Consider the following 18,782-nt stretch of genomic DNA (forward strand, 5'->3'; position numbering starts at 1 on the left):
CAGGACACTACGGAGTATCGGGAGAGGTGAGTTATCCCGCCGGTCAAAAAGGCAACTGGAGAGATTTCTAGAAAGAAATCAAGAGCCGAGACCGACGTAGAGCCAACTATAGAAGCTCCTTGGGCAAACCGATATGTCTGATCAGTGAAAGCTACTAAAAGCTCCGAAAAATTCCGAACCATCAACAGGGACTTACATAATACAAGTAGTCACTACAAAGCCCAATGTCTTCGAAAAGAAGCAGAAACACTAAAAAGAAAACTAAAACCGAACTAATCAGACAGAAACATGTCCAATATAGAGTTTATTGCGCCTAGGAAAGGTCTGAAATTCATAGCAATTCCAGAAAAACCTAAACGAAGTAATCTTCTTAAGTCATTGAAAAACCTAAAATGAAAATTGAGAATCCGCTTCATCTTTAAACAAGAAAAGCAAAAAGGGTTTACAAAACGCATTTGAAAAAAGCACTTTTACAACATTGGCACTTAAACTCGCAACACGCGGCATTATCCAAACTGTTTCCAAAAGAACCGATTCTAGCCTACAAAAGAGCCCAAAATCTCAAATATTTACTTGTTAACTCAAGGTTTCGTACTAACGAAGAATCAGCTGACTCTCAAGGTTTACTTGAAGCTTTTTTTAGATGCTCTTATAGTTGCACCATGAGTCCTTAAAAACTCGTGCAGAGAAAATAGATGCATTTTGAGAACGAGACGCCCATGCCAAATATAAAATATTCAAAGGCTTACTACTAATGAAGCTCCTACTATAAAGTTTGAGGGCAGAAACCGGTGTAGTTGGTCATAAGAACCTACGCTACTCTTTCCTGCTATTAAAAGTATACTCAGTTCACCTAATTATATATTGGCGCGTATCCAGGATTTTCAAACCCGGGGGGCGCGAATTACTATCTAAGAGGAGCGCCACCATCAGTTGGCGCGCAGCGTACAAGAAACTTTCTTGTTTGAAACCCTCCCAGATCACCGGAAACGGCACTTCTCGGGCTTGAAATGACCAACCAGATGTACACTTTTTGCCTGAGAACCAGGTATTTTCTAATAGTTTTTTTTCCATCCATAACCTTTTTGAAGTTTGTCAACCCGGCACACATCATGTTCGACCTGATGGCATCTCCTGTGGGTCTTTGCTTTTGTCGGTGATTCTACGTCGCGGCCCACAATACCCGTCAGCCCCACTTTTCAAGGTTTTAAGCCCCATATTTGTTCAGAATTTGAAAATTCACATTTCTCGTGAATAAACTCACTTCAAAACATACCCATAATGTTTTACAAAATTTCATCTATGGACAACCAATATAGAAAAACTTCCTTCAACCCCTAACAGACCGGTGAAAATTGCACGAGTAGAGGGAAGTGTGATGCAGAATGTTGGTCAGAAATTTTCGAAAATTCAGACACAGTTAATTTATTGGTGTACAAACATTAAAACCTCTTATAACGGCTATTATAAAACTTGGTTGAAGGAAATGGAAAAAATAGCAGATATTTCCGAAACCGAACACTACACACATAGGCGTAGGAGGCGCGGCGGCAGTGGCGGAGTTAGGGGTATTGGTCAGGAGTGGCGAGAATGGTCTGTAGTAGCGCTTTCGACACTATCTAAGCGGAGCGCCACCACTGGTTGGCGCGTAGCGTACAGAAAAGTTTTGAATAAAGATACTCCCTAGATCGCCGGAAATGACCCTTTCCGGGCCTGGCTAATTTGCAGATAAACGAAGAATAAGGTGTCATCGCCAAATTGCACCAACAAAATGTGACAAATGTCAATAAGTAGATGAGAGCGCAATAAAAAAGTCAATAATCTAGAATAAGTAAAAAGTGGTAAAGAGCTGAAAAGGCGCCAGCAGTCCATTTGAGTCCGTCAGGGGGGGGGGGGGCATCCACCCCCGACCGTATGGACGCTCCGCCACTGCGCGGCGGGGGTGCAGCCCCTAATTCGCCATTACTAATGTAAAAGAGAGTTTTGACATAATTGGACCTCCATGCTTTTTATACATCTACATGAGACATGTCGTTGTTTACATTAGCATCCCGCGAAATACTGCGCAATTTGAACGGACCGTACGGTACATGATGGCATGCGATGTAATAACCGATGCTTGCTTATATGATATTGACATGAACGCGCGTACCGCGCGCGAAAATTTTTGGTTATTTTTTCAGGCAAGTCGGACAGTTTTGAGGCTTTTCATCCTGGAACGCCATTTTCATGCTCACTGATATGATGTGATATCTGCTGTTTGCGTTACAAATTCGAACAGGCGCGTAGCGAGGAATTTGCCAAGGGAGGGGCGAAGCCTGTAGGCAAATTATCTAAGCGTAGCGCCACCATAGGTTGGCGCGAAGCGTATAAGCAAATTTTGGCCGAAAATGTCTCCCAGATCGCTGGAAAGACACTTCCCAGGCCTTGTAAGTTGCCTCTAAGCACTTTCTATTTTGAAATTACTTAGCGATATCATTTAAAAAAAATGCTGAATGGGGGGGGGGGCGGGCGGTCGCCCCCATCCCAAAATGCGTCATGTTCCCCGACGACATGGTCGAGTTCGAGACCAGCCACAGTTGGTTTCATAGCACAATTCTACACACGCGTTATGATAGACCATATATAGTACATATATAGATCATTAGTGAGAGAGGAAAATGGAAACGTCAAAAAATGGAGTTGTCGGTGTAAGGGGTAGGGTGAGTCACACTTTTACGAAATCATTGATCCGTCACTGGCTACCCTTCAGCGCTGTAATGATGTCACTGTTCCTCTTTCTCTCCCCGGTGTCTTCGCGTTTTTCTTTTACTCCCTCCTTTTCTCCTTTTCTCTCTTTCTTCTTTTTCTTTTCCCTTCCTTCCTCTCCTCCTCCTCTTTTTTCCCCTCTTTTTTCCTTTTTTCTTCTCTTTTTTTTCTCTCCTCTTTTTCTTATCCAGGGGGCGCGCGCCCCCAACGCCCCCCCCTGGATACGCACCTGATATAGGTGCAATTATGTCTCACCATGAGGAGCATGCTATAAGTTCATGTTCCCCGGGCTCTCCCTTAAAAATACTCCAGGTTCTTGGCGACTACGTTGCGTTAGAGAGTGTTAAACCGCCTACACCCCCATTTCAAAAAGGTTGAATGAAATTCACCGCTTCTTAAAGTTTACGGTAGAAATTTCACACACCGGGGTAACATACCTAGATTTTAAAATCTTCAAAGGTCCAAGGTTCGAAACAAATGGGTTATTAGACACTAAAGTCTACACCAAACTCACGGAAACCTTCCAGTACCTCGACAGAAACTCTGCACACCCACTTGCCACTAGTAAGGCTTCATTAAAGGGGAAATATTACGATACGCACGTCTCTGTAACAACGAGACTGATTTCGTACAGAAAAAAAAAACGCGTTCACAGAGAAACTGTTACTCCGTAACTATAAGAAAGAGGAAATTGCCTCAGCCAAGAAAGGCATAAAATTTGAAAACCGTAGGCATTACCTCACTACCAAACCTAAAAAAAAAGGAACCACCACTGGTATTCAAGCTTACCTATACACCCCATATCAAACCACGCATTTAAAAAAAAAAAAAAACTTTTGAAACATTTGCACTTAAACTCGCAACACGTGGAATTATCCAAACTGTTTCCAAAAGAGCCGATTCTTGCCTACGAAAGGCCCCAAAATCTCAAAGATTTACTTGTTAACTCAAGGTTTCGTACTAACGAAGAATCAGCTGACTCTCAAGGTTCACACGAAGCTCTTTTAGATGCTCTTATAGCTGCACTATGAGTCCATAAAAACTCGTGCACAGAAAATAGATGCATTTTGAGAACGAGACGCTCAGGAAGCTCCTACTATAAAGTTTGAGGGCAGAAACCGGTCTAGTTGGTCATAAGAACCTACGCTAGTCTTTCCTACTATTTAGTCAGGCGCGTATTCAGGTTGCCCTCGGGTAAGAAGAAGAGCAGAGAAAAAAAAAGAGAAGAAAAAAGAGGGGGAAAAAAGAAAAAGAGGGGAAAAAAGAGGAAGAGGAGGAGAGTAAGGAAGGGAAAAGAAAAAGAAGAAAGAAATAAAAGGAGAAAAGGAGGGAGTGGAAGATGAACGCCAAGACACCGGGAAGAGAAAGAGGAACAGTGACATCATTACAGCGCTGATCCCTATTATATACACATGGTCGGGTAGCCAGTGACGGATCGAGGATTTCGGAAGGGGCGTGAGCCTCACCCTACCCCTTACACCGATAACTCCATTTTTGACGTTTCTATTTTTCCTCTTTCACTAATGTATATATATATATATATACTATATATGGTCCACCATAACGCGTGTGTGTGTATGGACGCCAAAAACAATTGTGCTATGAAACCAACTGTGGCTGGTCTCGAATTCGACCGAGTCGTCGGGTAACATGACGCATTTCGGGAATGGGGGGACCGCCGCCCCCCCCCCGAGCACATTTTTCTTTTTTTATGATATCGCTAGTAAATTCGAAATAGAAAATGCTTAGATGCAACTTACAAGGCATGGGAAGTGTCATTTCCAGCGATCTGGGATGCATTTTCGGCCAAAATTTTCTTGTACGCTTCGCGACAACTCGTGGTGGCGCTACGCTTGGATAGTTTGCCTACAGGCTTGGCCCCTCCCTTGGCAAATTTTTCGCTACGCGCCTGTTCGAATTTGTAAAGCAAACAGCAGATATCACACCATTTCAGTGAGCATGAAAATGCGGTTCCAGGATGACCAGACTCAACACTGTCGATGTGTGTAGTCATAGGAACCAAATTTGATTTTGGGGGCTGTAACGACTTGCCCGAAAAATATAACATAATTTTTCGCGCACTCCGCGCGCGTTTAACATGTTAATGTCATATCAGCAAGCATCGGTTGTTACATTGCATGCAATCGTGTACCGTACGGTCCGTGGAAATTGCGCAGTATACTGCGGGATGCTATAGTAAACAACGGAATGTATTATGTAGATGGAGAAAAAGCATTATTAGGTCCAATTATGTCAAATTCTCTTTTACATTAGTAAAGGCGAATTAGTCGGCCAAGCTTAGAACTTTATTTTAATTATCAATCAGATTTTTTTTTTAAACTATTCATTTCCTTTAGCTATATCAGTGCAATTTATTTTTCTTTCAGTAGGAGCCCTCCCCCCCCCCGCCTCATACGCCTATGTGTGTAGTGTTCGATTTCGGAAATATCTGGTATTTTTTTCATTTTATAATAGCCGTTATAAGAGGGTTTAATATTTGTACACCAATAAATTAATTGTGTCTGAATTTTCGAAAATTTCCTAACCAATATTCTTCATCATACTTCCCTCTACTCGTGCAATTTTGACCAGTCTGTTAGGTGTTGAAGGAGGTTTTTCTATATTGGTTGTCCATTTTGGAATATTATGGGTATGTTTTCAGGTGAGTTTATTCACGAGAAATGTGAATTTTCAAATTCTGAACAAATAATGGGCTTAAAATCTTCAAAAGTGGAGCTGTCGGGTATTGTGGGCCGCGACGTAGAATCACCGACAAAAGTAATGATCCACGGGAGATGCGATGAGGTCGAACATGATGTGTGACTGGTGAAAATCTTCAAAAACGTTATGGATGGCAAAAAACTATTGGGAAATACTTGGTTCTCAGGCAAAAGTGTACATCTGGTTGGTCATTTTCAAGCCCGAGAAGTGCCATTTCCGGTGATCTGGGGGCTATAAAACCCAGAAATTTTCTTGTACGCTGCGCACCAACCGATGGTGGCCTTCCGCTTAGATAGTAATTCGCGCCCCCAGGTTAAAAAATCCTGGATACGCCCCTGAAAAGTACACTCAATTCACCTAATAGGTGCAATTATGTTTCACCATGAGGAGCATGCTATTAGTTCATGTCCCTCGGGCCATCCTTAAGATACTTCAGGTTCTTGGCCACTACGTTGCGTTAGATAGTGTAAAACCGCCTACACCCTAGTTACTATAGCAACATTTCCTAAAAGGTGAATAATGTCTGCATTATTCCCTTCTTCAATGCTGACATCAATATTCTATTCACTACTCTGTAAGTCAATTTTGTTGCAAGACTCTGATGAAAAGAAAGCATAAAAGAAACTAAAACACAACTAGGAGTAAACCTATTGAAAAACGAAAGAAGCTAAATGAGTGGCACGAGTATTTCTACATGTACATGTACATTGCGTGGGAGATAGCAATTAACATTTACAGTCGAATAAAGACTACATCCGGTGTCCAATGTGAAACAATAGGAATGTAGCTGCAGAAGTTAGTAGATCAACGTGTTATTCCTTACTCTCGACACATTCCGATAGAGCAGTTGTTCAGCTTCCCAAATCACATACCGAATCTTCCATTTCCGTGGCTCGGTAACCCACCTTACAAGCTACGTTTCTTGTTGCTCCTTGCTCTGGGCTATCCGTGGAATAATGAACACGTCCATTCCGTATGTTTTGGTGGACACATGGAACTGAAATGTACAAGAATGTTTCAATTTCATTACGTTAGATAATGAATAATGATATAGAGGCAGGACTCTGTGCTTTGTTATATCGAAGCGTATTATTTTCAGCTTGATTTCTTCACATCATGAAAATTACGTAAACCGGACTGAATCTGTATCACATACATTGCAAGAAAGTAAAAAGGATTGCAAGAAAGTAAAAAGGAGTGTAGAAACGAAACGACGTCCTCCGTAATTTTCAGCACCTTTTAAAGAAAAATCATTTAAACGAATTAAGATTTACCTTTAAAGATACATGTTGTAGGAATGATTAACCTTAAATTCCCTTGTCCTTATCCGGGTTAATATAATATATAATAATGCATAAATATTTACATTTTGTGAATCAGTATACCGTTTAATTATTGTGTAACTGGTCATGGTGTTTATTTAGATACCGTTCGAATAATGATCTTTCCTCTAAATCCATATGACCCAAGATTGGGTTCCATTAAGTTGTAAAGTTCAATCATTGTCAATCATAGTAAGATTACTGTTGCTTCAATTATGAAATATAGGCCTATCTGGTTAAAAGCACACTCTCAGCTAGGAAATTTTTAGAGGGCGGGACAATTTCATATGTTTCGATGGTTCACTGTTAATCACGTTACACGGTATTTGTAATATACTGCCAGTGTACAGTGTACCCTGTATGTAAATATACGTAATATATAGCACAGTTTCATGCAGTGGTAGCATAACACACGTAACGTGTATATTGCGGCCGAGCCGCCGCGCTGTTGAGGTGGAAGGCACAGGTTGCTTTATTGTGGGTCCCAATGCCAAAAGCAGTGAGCGACAAGGACATGAAATGAAAGGTGTACTTGAGCTGGTGCTACGTACGTGGACTGGGTCTCCAAAAACGGTCTACTGGAACAGAGATCGGGAATCGACAAAATGACCAATGCTACCTTCGCGGAGCATTTACTGGCATGGCAGATCATACGAGAAGGTAGGCAGCAAATTATGCTAACGACTAACGTTATATATTTACTATTTAGGCTACTGCATACTGTTTTCCGGCCGAAGTGTTTGGTCTGCCGTAGGCTTCATTGTTATATTGTTCAATAGATCATGCTAGCTAGGCCTACTACTACGAGTGCTACAAACTAAGGCAACTAATACACCGAGAGACATAGGCTAGTACAGTAGAAGTATAGTCAGTTTTGCGAAGTTTGGAACACTGCGAAGTTCGGACACCCCTAAGAAATACGCGATTTCACGATGAGACAACCTACAGCAAGAGCCAATTTCACGAAAAACTACGAAGCTACAGTTATTTTCTCTCCAAAATGACCCAACCATATCAAGTATAGTTTCAGGTGATTTATACCATGAGATATAGTTTTGTGGTGTTTTAAGGCTTAGGCCCCTAGGTGTCCGAACTCCGCAGTGTCCATGCTACTGCAGTGCAGGCTGCTGTACAAACTGTAGCCTAGCCTAGGCCGAACATTTCATGAAGTGTTATTTATGCTTTTCTACTTATATTCGCCTACTAAGCATGGTCAGTATGGAAGTGTGCGGTATCATGTGTTTGGTTTATGATTCGGTAGCTTTGCAAATATGAATAGGACTTAGCCTACATTAGTGTAATATGGATTTGGTAGGAAGATCTCCTCACAAGAAAATTAAACTCGAAAGAAATGCAACTTCTCATGAGCGGAGCAATAGCAAAAGTAGGACTACTGTAGCCTAGCTCCAGGCCCAGATTTATAAAATTATGCACCATGGAGGGCCTGCCTCAATTTGATGGTTATTCTTGTCAAGAGCATTTTTGATATGGGCATATTTATTATGTAACTGTAAGTCTAGTATGCAATGAGATACGTGAGGGACGGGCCTATACGCAATAAAGTAACTGTTTTCATTTCCTACTGTACTTTACCAGCACAATTATAGAGTTCCTAGCAACAAATAAATTAGTCTGACAACTTGAAAATTTACTGCATATTTGCATGCATGGTCATTCTCAGTTATAGACTACTAATTTGTGTAGCCATTTCAGTTTTGTCTTTTTTGTTGTCTGAGAATGGGTTCTTAAGTGGTGAAATAACCTCGAATCTACTGAGCAACTCCAAGATGAATTTAGTTACTAAGGCAGTGGGTTCTTTTACTTTTTTAGGTCTAATATGCATAGGCTAGGATATTTACTTTGCTTCACTTGTTTGTCAATCCGCATAGCCACTTTAGCTGTGGATGATTCTCCACTTGCAAAGAAAAAATGTACGCATTAATTTAAAGGCCGTGGCTATTCTTACAACTAGTCGTAACAATTATTTATAAACTATTTCTTACGACATCGGCGAATTTATGCGCAGTAAAGTAAATATAGCAACTGCGCATGTGGTAGGGGTAAACCTAACCTTAACCCCTAACCCTAACCCAACCCTTAACCGGAAAATATTGTTACTCCTAGTCGTAAAAAGAGTACTCCTAGTTGTAAAAATAGCTACGTTAGAGCAACTGTGCATGCGTAAAAGGGAATTATTGTTACGACCAAGGGCGTAGGAACCGGGGGCTGGGGGGGGGGGGGCGCCAGCCCCCAGTGCAAAATGTGGAGGGGCGGAAGTATCATTCCGCCCCCCCCCCGCTTCGCAAGTCAGAAAACCCCTTTTTCATATCCAAATGAGAACAAAAAAATTAAAAAAAAAATCTCATTTGGAGCACCAAATTGCATTTAAGGCCAGGTGAAAATACAAAATTAAGTTTGCAAAATGGAGTGGGTGTTGAAGTGTGCTATATTGCACCAAATTGCATCTGAGGCCACCTGGAAATGCAAAAAATTCCAAAGGGTAGGGGGACACCCCTCCCCTTAGACCCCTCCCCCAGGCCGGCCATCAGTCTTCAGCCTCCCCCCCCCACTCAAAAGTACCTTCCTACGCCACTGGTTACGATTAGTCGTAAGAATAGCCACTTGTAATTTAAACTCTTTCACCCAAATTAGAGTTTGCCTATAATACTCCCAACTTGGTATAGTAACTTAAAAAAACGGTAGCGGCTTTTCCTGTGACTGTAGTGTAAAGTAATAACTGATATTACTAAGTTTTCCAAATTAATTCAAAACTCAAAAGCCTTCTCAGAAAGAAGCTACACTAGCTCTACAGGCTCCTTTGTTGAATTAGTGAAGGATAGTAGATATTGTTCACATGTTTATGCATTCATAACATGATAGTTTGCTATCATCGTTGTTTAATCATAAAATCAAGGACAACATAAACAAATCAATGTCACCAATAATTGTGAATGCCACCATTTTATGTTCGACAAAATTTATCACATTTAATTTAAAGGATACACCATGCATGGCACATTGACGGACACTGAAGCACATATTGTAGTTGTAAGAGCGCACCAAATATGCGCTTCATCGGACATGACGCACCATTCCGGGGGTCGTTGAGTCCGTCTTACAATAATTGATAATTTCATCATGATATAGAAATTAAAGACATTTGCCAAATATAACAACATCATAGGCTTCATAGCTCTACACATAATCTGATCATGCAGTTCTAAATATTATACAAAATGAAAATGATACTACTGATTTTGAGAGAACTAGAATGGTCACCCATTATATACCATATCATGTTTCTATAGTATATATCTTTTAATCACTTCATTGTTTAGGGCACACCTGTAGAATATTCCGTAATTTTTAGTCTTGGAAATAAGCAAAGCCTAGCTATATATTTGAAAGCAATTATGCATCCCTGAACATGATGAAATTTTGTGACATTGTAACATCAAACGTTATGACATTTAGTTTATGTAAGGTATTAGTAGATGAGTTATAATACTGCAGGTGTATACTACTAACATAGAAATAAGAAATATAATAGAAATTGTTGCACATCACTAGTTTAGGTTTGCACTATATTAGTAAATGGACCATTCTTGAATACTTGCAGAGTTGACACTATACATACTGTAAATCATAAAGCAGATGTGATGAATTTATGCTGCCAATAGCAAAGTTCTGTATTAACTAGTAGTGTTATTACTGTTCTGTGTTTGCAAAATTGATTTGAAGTTTTGACTATTTAGTGAAGGGCAAAATGTGGTATTCAGTAATTTATGTTGGAAGTTATATAATTCACTATGTCAGGGATTTGCTCACACTGGGCAGCTACTGTACGCCCAGCAGTTCTGAATGCCGCCCCGCACAAACAGTATTTAACCTTTTTCGCCCAGCACTTTTTGATGATAATTTAATAAGTTTTACCATAACCAAAATCTGGGAGAATATATGGCACAGAATAGGAATATAGCACCACCTAAGCACACCTCATGTGCAAAATTTGTCCATTTTTTGGGGGGGGTACCCCACCCATGAAATCCCTCTCCCAGGGTGTGGATCACACTACCGCCCAATCTGCCTGGCACTCAAATATTCATGAGCACTTCCCTGCTATGCGTACAGTATGCATTCTGATATATTATTAACTTTGCAAATCCCGGTATTATTTGTCTTTTTTTAGTTGAAGGTGTGTGCGCAATTAAGAAACTCGAGAGGTTGGTATCCAAACTGATCAACCAGAAAAGATAACACCAGTTCCTCAATGAAAGGCCATGCCCAACAGAGGCTGATGCAGCAATGCACTCCAGCAGCTATACCCCAGTAGAGACCGGTAATTTTTTCATGTACATACTGTAACCATTCCATGCTGTAAATAAGTCTACATTTTAACTACGTCTGCAGTCTACTACTGTAGGACTGTATATGACTAACCAGATTTAGGACATTGGACACATTCATTCATTTATTGTATTATGTTATATTAATGACATAGACATGTAGTGCTAAATATGGTGCTAATACAGCCACTGGAGGTCTGTAAATGAGAGGGACCCAAAAATGTTCAAACCCCACAAATTAATGATAACAGTACCTGTAGTATTTTTCCTTATCTCTGAAAAATAAAGACATTTACCAATCTTGTAGAATGTGCTACCTACCTGTCTGAAGCAGTTTGTGTTCAAAAATTGCCCACTTATTCTTTTCTCTTGATGTTTTCTTTTTCATGATGATGTGGCATCATTCTTACATACAGTACAGTACTTGCACTGCTTAAAGATAGTTACTCTTAACTGCCAAAACTGTAGTTGTCATCTGATCAGGTTGTCATGTGCATATAGTTTCATATCAGCAAAGACATTGACATTTTTGGCAAATTTTGAGTGTGAGCTATATTTCTAGTTTAACGTGTTAGGGGCATCTTTAAGGGGTCTACTTTCACCCATATTTGAACAATAATGTTTAGTTATTACAATGAGTGCAAGTTACAATCTCAATGAATAAACAAACATAACATTTATGCTGTCTCCAACCCAGTTACCTTGGCTATGAGCCTGAAAGTCTCTTTTGCAATTAAAATCAAATAAGTTATATCTTTGGAAAATCTTTTGAACAGGTATATCTTTGTGACACTTCTGTCCTCACACAATGCCATAAATATGTCTTTTTTCCATTTTCATTTCACATTACAGATGTACAGAACATCCTTTAGAGGAACAGTACAGCACAGCATAGCGTTATGGCATGATGGATATTTTGCAAGATGATATAAGGGTTGGAACTGGAAGTATTTGTGTTGGATTGTTACATTAATAAATGTGTGCTTCTCTACTTTACGTAAGATGATTGTCATATTTCTTGTTCTCCAGTGAAAGCTATGGATTTGCATAGTGAACGTTGTTAACATGGATACGGACAATTTTGAAATAGCTGATGTCAAAGCAGTTTCTCAGCTTATTTAAATACCATACATCAAGGACACAAGAGTGGACAATGGGAGTAACAAGTATCCAAAATGTAGATATCACAAGGCTTCAAGACAATTGAACAAACTGTACCATAACAGACAACAACAAACATGGTGTCTCAGTAAAATGAAGTTACTAAGCTAGTGCAATGTATCATAAGAATTTATCTTCTCCATGGTGTCAAACATTGATTGTTGCATTCAGTGCGTTATGTATCCTTCTCCTTTCTGTAGTATTTAGCATTGATTTGCATGTTCATTCATAGTGTAAGTAAACTACATAATTGATGTCATCAAAGTTACAACTGTGTCATATTAAATAAGTAAATGATTGAAATATTGGTTTCACTACATACTTGATTGTACACTATTTGGCTTTCCATGATAGCAATATCTGATCTTTTTTAATTACTGTAGCTTGTTCAGTCATACCAGTAGTTCTAATGTGACATTGATCTTGGGTTATTTATTGTTGGCACAGAATAGCTTGTTTATTTTGTATTGTGTGAGATCAATTTAACATCACATATTTTGTGATGTCATAGAGTGTTGAAGAGGTACTCTAACTTGCAGCTAGTAGTGATAAAACAGTTCATTCAGTGCTCTCATGATAACCCCAGTCGGGCCCAGTGGCAGATGAAGATAGTGGCAGATGGAGATGTTTGAAATGCAGGGGACATTATAGGGTCTTTTGAAGTTTTGGCAAAAGTTCTTTTGCATGTAAAGCTGCTATACTTACTGTATCATGGAGAAGTTCCACAATGGAGGCATGGCGTCTCCTAGCCTTATTTGGGTATATGTCCTTGCATTCCGTATTTGGAACACTGCCCTTCTATTGCTTGTATTGCTTATTCTAAAGTTAGGTAAGTCAGTATTGTAACGTGTTTTTATTTTTAACACATTGATTGCATCTGTACAGTTCTTACATTGAGTTCAACTATATACAATAACCATGAGCAGGGAAAACTTACCACTATCTCACTTGCATTTCTTAATGTTCAAGTGACCATATTCATACTTTAACCAAAGCATTTCTTCCATATTAGATAGTGTTTATCCAGAGTAGGTTACAGGATATTTTCAAGGTGGGCTATGTAGTATTGTCCCCAATTTAGCATGCTATAATTGCTAGAATATTTCATGTTCCTAGAGGTATTTACTTTCCAAATTGTTCTAAGGCATTCTAATTGAAGCATAAGATGCCTGGATGTCCCAGTGAGGTAAATTTCCTGGAAGGTGGTATTAAAACCAGTTTCAAAACTTTGACCAAAGGTAACCATATTTGAATATCTGGTTTATTTGGGGCCAATACAGCATACTCTGGTCGAGAGTTGGCGTGGAAGCCACCATATGTTTGTAGTAATGCAGTAAAATGTAGTAAAGGCAGCTGGAGGAGTCCAGTTTACCCCTGTGCCGAAGGTCATTCACCTTTTAGGTTTTTATGGAGAACACTTTAACCTTCCCAACCACAGAGCTCCCAACTGACCCACAATTCGCGGGTTGGACCCGCATTCTAACACCCGAAGCCCCTGACCCGCTCAAGCATCCCAAAAACCTGCATTGTAATTGACAAGTATACATAAAAAAAAATTGCATGAAATTTGGACCTAGCAACCATCATTTCTTTAGCATTTAGCATAATAGAGTATAAAACCTCCTTTACATCATCATTTGAACCTCAAATTAGGCTATATTTCATTTCATTGGGACGAGCAGCGAACATTTTCATGCCACGGGCAAGAATGAATTATCACCTACTACTCAATTTATTGATGTTACACACAAAAAAATGCATATTTCTCAGAAAATTGTGGGTGACAAAAAGCCTTTCTAGGTGCCACCAGTTTACATGTAGGCATCACCAGGATTCCCCCCAAAAAAATAAAAAGGGGAGGGAGACACCCCCCATATACCCCTCCCCCAGGACGGCAATTCGTGGCATGGACCAGCATTTGCCTTCTCAAGAGTTGGGAGCTATGCAACCATGCCATTAACGACATGTCTCTACAGGACCAGGGCATTGAATCCTTAGGTAGCCGTCCTGAGCTAGTGCGAATCAGCAGAGAGAGGTTGTGGATGCTACGCCTTCGCACCATTCAACCTCATGGGCTCAACATTCAGGAAGGACATGACTAACTTTTCTTCATTCCCCCTCCTTCTCCCCTTGCCCCCTCCCCCATTACTCCTCTTCTCATAGCTTTTTCCACCCCTTTTTTTCTCCACACTTTTCTGTCGTTGTCCTTCTCCAGTTTATTCCCTACCCCTTCCCTTAATCCTCTCTTTGTCCCTCCACTGTTTATCTCCTACCTATCCTCTTCCCCTGTTGTTTTTTATCTTTCATTCTTCTCTCCATCCCTTGTCTACTAATCCCCTTACATCTATCTCTTTGTGTTCACCATGCTCATTAACCTGTCTGTATTATGTGCTTGTTTTTTTCTACACAGGCTCTCTAGTGGATAAGCTGTTTGCTCACTGTTTTATTTTATTTTGAACTCAAGTATTGAAGAACGTTAGGCCAGAAGCAAGTCGTTTCGTCAAATAACAGTACATAAGCAGCACACATTCAGTCACATGTTTGTAGAGAATTACACGACGAAACTATTCGCATTTTATTTCTGCAACAATTTCTCCAACAAAAATCGGCAGCACGAGATCATACGGGCCCATATGACTTTCCATAACAACTACCTGCTGCTACGAGCTGGTATAACGTTTTCTCAGCAGTACAATATGCACTGTTCCATATAGCAAATCGAAAAATTGCGTAACTCGAATAGGACACAGTACAACTACACAAAAGTGCCTATAGGTTACGCAACACTGAGAGGCAGATTAGAATCTCGGAAATCTGATACCTTCGCGGTAACGGTACCCATTTGCGTATGCTGTTTATAGCTAAGGATGAGAATGCCATATTAAAGAAATGAATATGTTGCCGCTGTGAGAAGAGGGCAGCATTGTTTTTATTTTTTAATCGGGGAATACGTTGAGACAAGATTTTTGATTTTAGCAATTTCCTAGCTGAGAGTGTGCCTTTAAATCGAAGGCTACGTATTCGATCTATACATATGAAATAACACATACACATTTTGTCTTGATGCGTTATTCAGATTTCATGACATACTTTTAGTACAAGTTGGTGCATCTCCTCGCCATTGTCCATTAAGACATTGCTTCGTGTCACTTGTTCGATGTCCACGCTCAGTACATACAAAGGTAGCAGTGGTACCGTGTGGTCTGGTTCCTCGCTCCACTGAGACTCTGTTATATTCAACTCTCCATTGGCCAACACCAATATCATCCTCATTACAGGGTTCTGATGTCAATACAAAAGAACATGTGTAATAAACGAGTTTTGAACCAATTTCGCTTTTTCATTTATGAAATGAGCTTGAATCTGAAGAGAAAATAATGCAGATGGGACGGACATGCATTGTGCAGTGTAAAGAAATAACGTCATATTACTGTATATTTGCTTCAATCTTTGGAAAATGTCAAAACTGTTAAATTTTCTTTAGACGAGTTACATGTGTATAAATTTCAGAACGGCAATGTATATATTGATATTTGCCAACATACTTATTGTACAACGTGGGTATGTATTTGGTCCCCTCCACTCTCCTTTTCTGCATGTACGTTGCTCATCATTAACATTTTCAAGGACGAAACCTTCTTCCACACAATGAAATGTTGCCAGGGTGAAAGGCGGGTAATGAGAACCATCACTTTCTTCACTATAAGTAACTGCCAGGTAATCTGGATGGTTCACCAAGCGAGGACAGGGATCTGAAAATCGAGGATCCGTTAATAAATATTCCAAAATATATACAATAGGTAAACGAAAGAAGTTTGATGAGTAGCATGAGTAATTGTACATTGCGTGGTAGATCATAATTAACATTAACATTCGAATAAAGACTACATCCGGTATGCTCAATGGGAAACAATGGGACTGTAGCTGCAGAAGTTAGTAGATCAACGTGTGTATTCCTTACTTTCGACACATCGCGGTAGAGCCGTTGTCCAGCTTCCCAAATCACGTACCGAGTCCTCCATTTCCGTGGCTCGGTAACCCACCTTACAAGCTACGTTTCTTATTGTTCCTTGCTCTGGGTTATCCGTGGAATAATGACCACGTCCATTCCGTATGTTTTGGTGGACACATGGAACTGAAATGTACAAGAATGTTTCAATTTCATTACGTTAGATAATATATAATGATATAGAAGCAGGACTCTGTGCTTTGTTATATCGAAGCGTATTATTTTCAGCTTGATTTCTTCACATCATGAAAATTACGTAAACCGGACTGAATCTGTATCACATACATTGCAAGAAAGTAAAAAGGATTGCAAGAAAGTAAAAAGGAGTGTAAAAACGAAACGACGTCCTTCGTAATTTTCAGCACCTTTTAAAGAAAAATCATTTAAACGAATTAAGATTTACCTTTAAAGATACATGTTGTAGAAATGATTAACCTTAAATTCCTTTGTCCTTATCCGGGTTAATATAATATATAATAATGTATAAATATTTACATTTTGTGAATCAGTATACCGTTTAATTATTGTGTCACTGGTCATGGTGTTTATTTAGATACCGTTCGAATAGTGATCTTTCCTCTAAATCCATATGACCCAAGATTGGGTTCCACTAAGTTGTAAAGGTTCAATCATTGTCAATCATAGTAGGTCTCTGTTGCTTCATTTATGAAATATAGGCCTATCAGGCCATTGCCAAAATCGAAGGCTACGTATTCGATCTACACATATGAAATAACACATTCACATATTGTCTTGATGCGTTATTCAGATTTCATGACATACTTTTAGTACAAGTTGGTGCATCTCCTCGCCATTGTCCATTAAGACATTGCTTCGTGTCACTTGTTCGATGTCCACGCTCAGTACATACAAAGGTAGCAGTGGTACCGTGTGGTCTGGTTCCTCGCTCCACTGAGACTCTGTTATATTCAACTCTCCATTGGCCAACACCAACATCATCCTCACTACAGGGTTCTGATGTCAATAAACAGAACATGTGTAAAAAAACGAGTTTTGAACCTATATCGCTTTTTCATTTATGAAATGAGCTTGAAATCTGAAGAGGAAATAATGCAGATGGGACGTACACGCATTGTACAGTGTTATGAAATAACGTTATATTACTGAGTAGAGATGACGATGGTGAGGGACACTTGCCTTGTTATATAAATGAGGATATTGTTTTAATTGATAATATTTTTTTTAATATTAGTATTATTTTTTATTAATTCTATATACATTTTGATATTGAATTTACATATGAATTATTGATATGAATTTGATATAAACTATTGATATGATTTTTTATATATGATTTTTATTTTGTTTATATTGTTTACTATTATTATCATTCTTTTTTATTAAAATCAATTTTGTGATGTCATATGACAGAACGCCCTCCATTGACAAAGTTTAAGGCCTAAGCGCGCCTTCCTATTCCAAAGTTTTGAGATAGAAACATGACACGTTGGCAACAAATTCTGACATGATTGGCATCAACAGCGGGGTGTGTCAGTGGTTGAAAAGGCATCTTAATGAGGAGTTGAAGTATAGTTCTCTTATAACAGATGATGAGAATGATGACGAAGCAGAAAACAGAGAAGTCTTTAGAAATTATTGCGTTGGAGTATTGTTAATAACCAGTCATAACTTTGAAAATGGGATGAGGGTATTTTCACTATACGAGTTTATTTTCACACATGGAGACAAACGGACGTATATTAATTCTGAAAGGAATGATTAAGGGCGAATCAGGGTACCCATATGTTTAACCTAATGTTTTTGATGGAAAAAGCTTACAGTCGTTTCATTGTTCTAAGATTAAAAACAGAGATATAAGTGTGTTGTAAAAAGCTGTATAAGATCACTCTCTATCGAAGCATTTCACTGTTTACATCGTTCCTCAACGTTCTTTCTCAACCAATCTCAAATCTGTGGACATAGCTATTTTTCCAGCTTCAACTTTATGAAAAGTTCGGACTTGGAACATTATTACTGTTTATCTCAAAGTTTGGAGTTCCTCATTTTTACGGATTCTTTGATTTGGACGACATTTACATCATGGCTTTTCCAATCGCAACGATGACTCTGTGCGTCAAGGCGTGAAGAGACTGCGCCGTAAACACACAGTGCCGTTAGACTTGAACTTCATTAATATGGCCAAATTTGGAAAAGGTGTAACGCCCCAACGCCTCAAGACGAAAAAACCCGTCTCCAATGCCCGAGCCCGATTAAGCGGTCGCCGCAGCCACCTCCACCAACGGTATCGCCATTGGCAGAGAATTACGACGCAGCAGGTTGCAAACCAAACACATGTGAGTAAACCTACTGTGTTTCATCTCGAAGGCAATACATACGTACCGTTACATACATTTCGTTGCAAGGCTTACGCTACCATAAGACAATGTTATAGCAAGGATGTGTGTGTGTGATGCGTTACTACCAGGAAAATCAGGTCTTACTTTATCCGTCAAA

At 39.4% G+C, this 18,782-nt stretch overlaps 1 protein-coding gene and 1 long non-coding RNA gene across 19 annotated transcripts in view; one reads left to right on the forward strand and one right to left on the reverse strand.

Annotated features, from left to right (window-relative positions):
- The window catches only part of LOC139964060 (sushi, von Willebrand factor type A, EGF and pentraxin domain-containing protein 1-like), a 495,975-nt gene that overhangs the window by 98,147 nt on the left and 379,046 nt on the right, over positions 1-18,782 (reverse strand). For all 18 annotated transcript variants that reach the window (XM_071965388.1, XM_071965391.1, XM_071965390.1 and 15 more), the window contains 4 exons: positions 17,091-17,282; positions 16,260-16,433; positions 15,844-16,050; positions 15,389-15,580 (listed from right to left, as the gene is read on the reverse strand). In XM_071965388.1, coding sequence (XP_071821489.1) covers positions 15,389-15,580; positions 15,844-16,050; positions 16,260-16,433; positions 17,091-17,282 — 765 coding nt within the window. The remainder of the gene's footprint in view (positions 1-15,388; positions 15,581-15,843; positions 16,051-16,259; positions 16,434-17,090; positions 17,283-18,782) is intronic.
- LOC139964078 (uncharacterized) lies at positions 6,790-15,299 on the forward strand. The gene is made up of 3 exons (XR_011791825.1): positions 6,790-7,451; positions 10,981-11,130; positions 11,990-15,299. It is a non-coding gene; the product is annotated as an uncharacterized lncRNA (long non-coding RNA).

Source organism: Apostichopus japonicus, chromosome 22, assembly GCF_037975245.1.
Source record: "Apostichopus japonicus isolate 1M-3 chromosome 22, ASM3797524v1, whole genome shotgun sequence".
NCBI classification, from domain to species: domain Eukaryota; kingdom Metazoa; phylum Echinodermata; class Holothuroidea; order Aspidochirotida; family Stichopodidae; genus Apostichopus; species Apostichopus japonicus.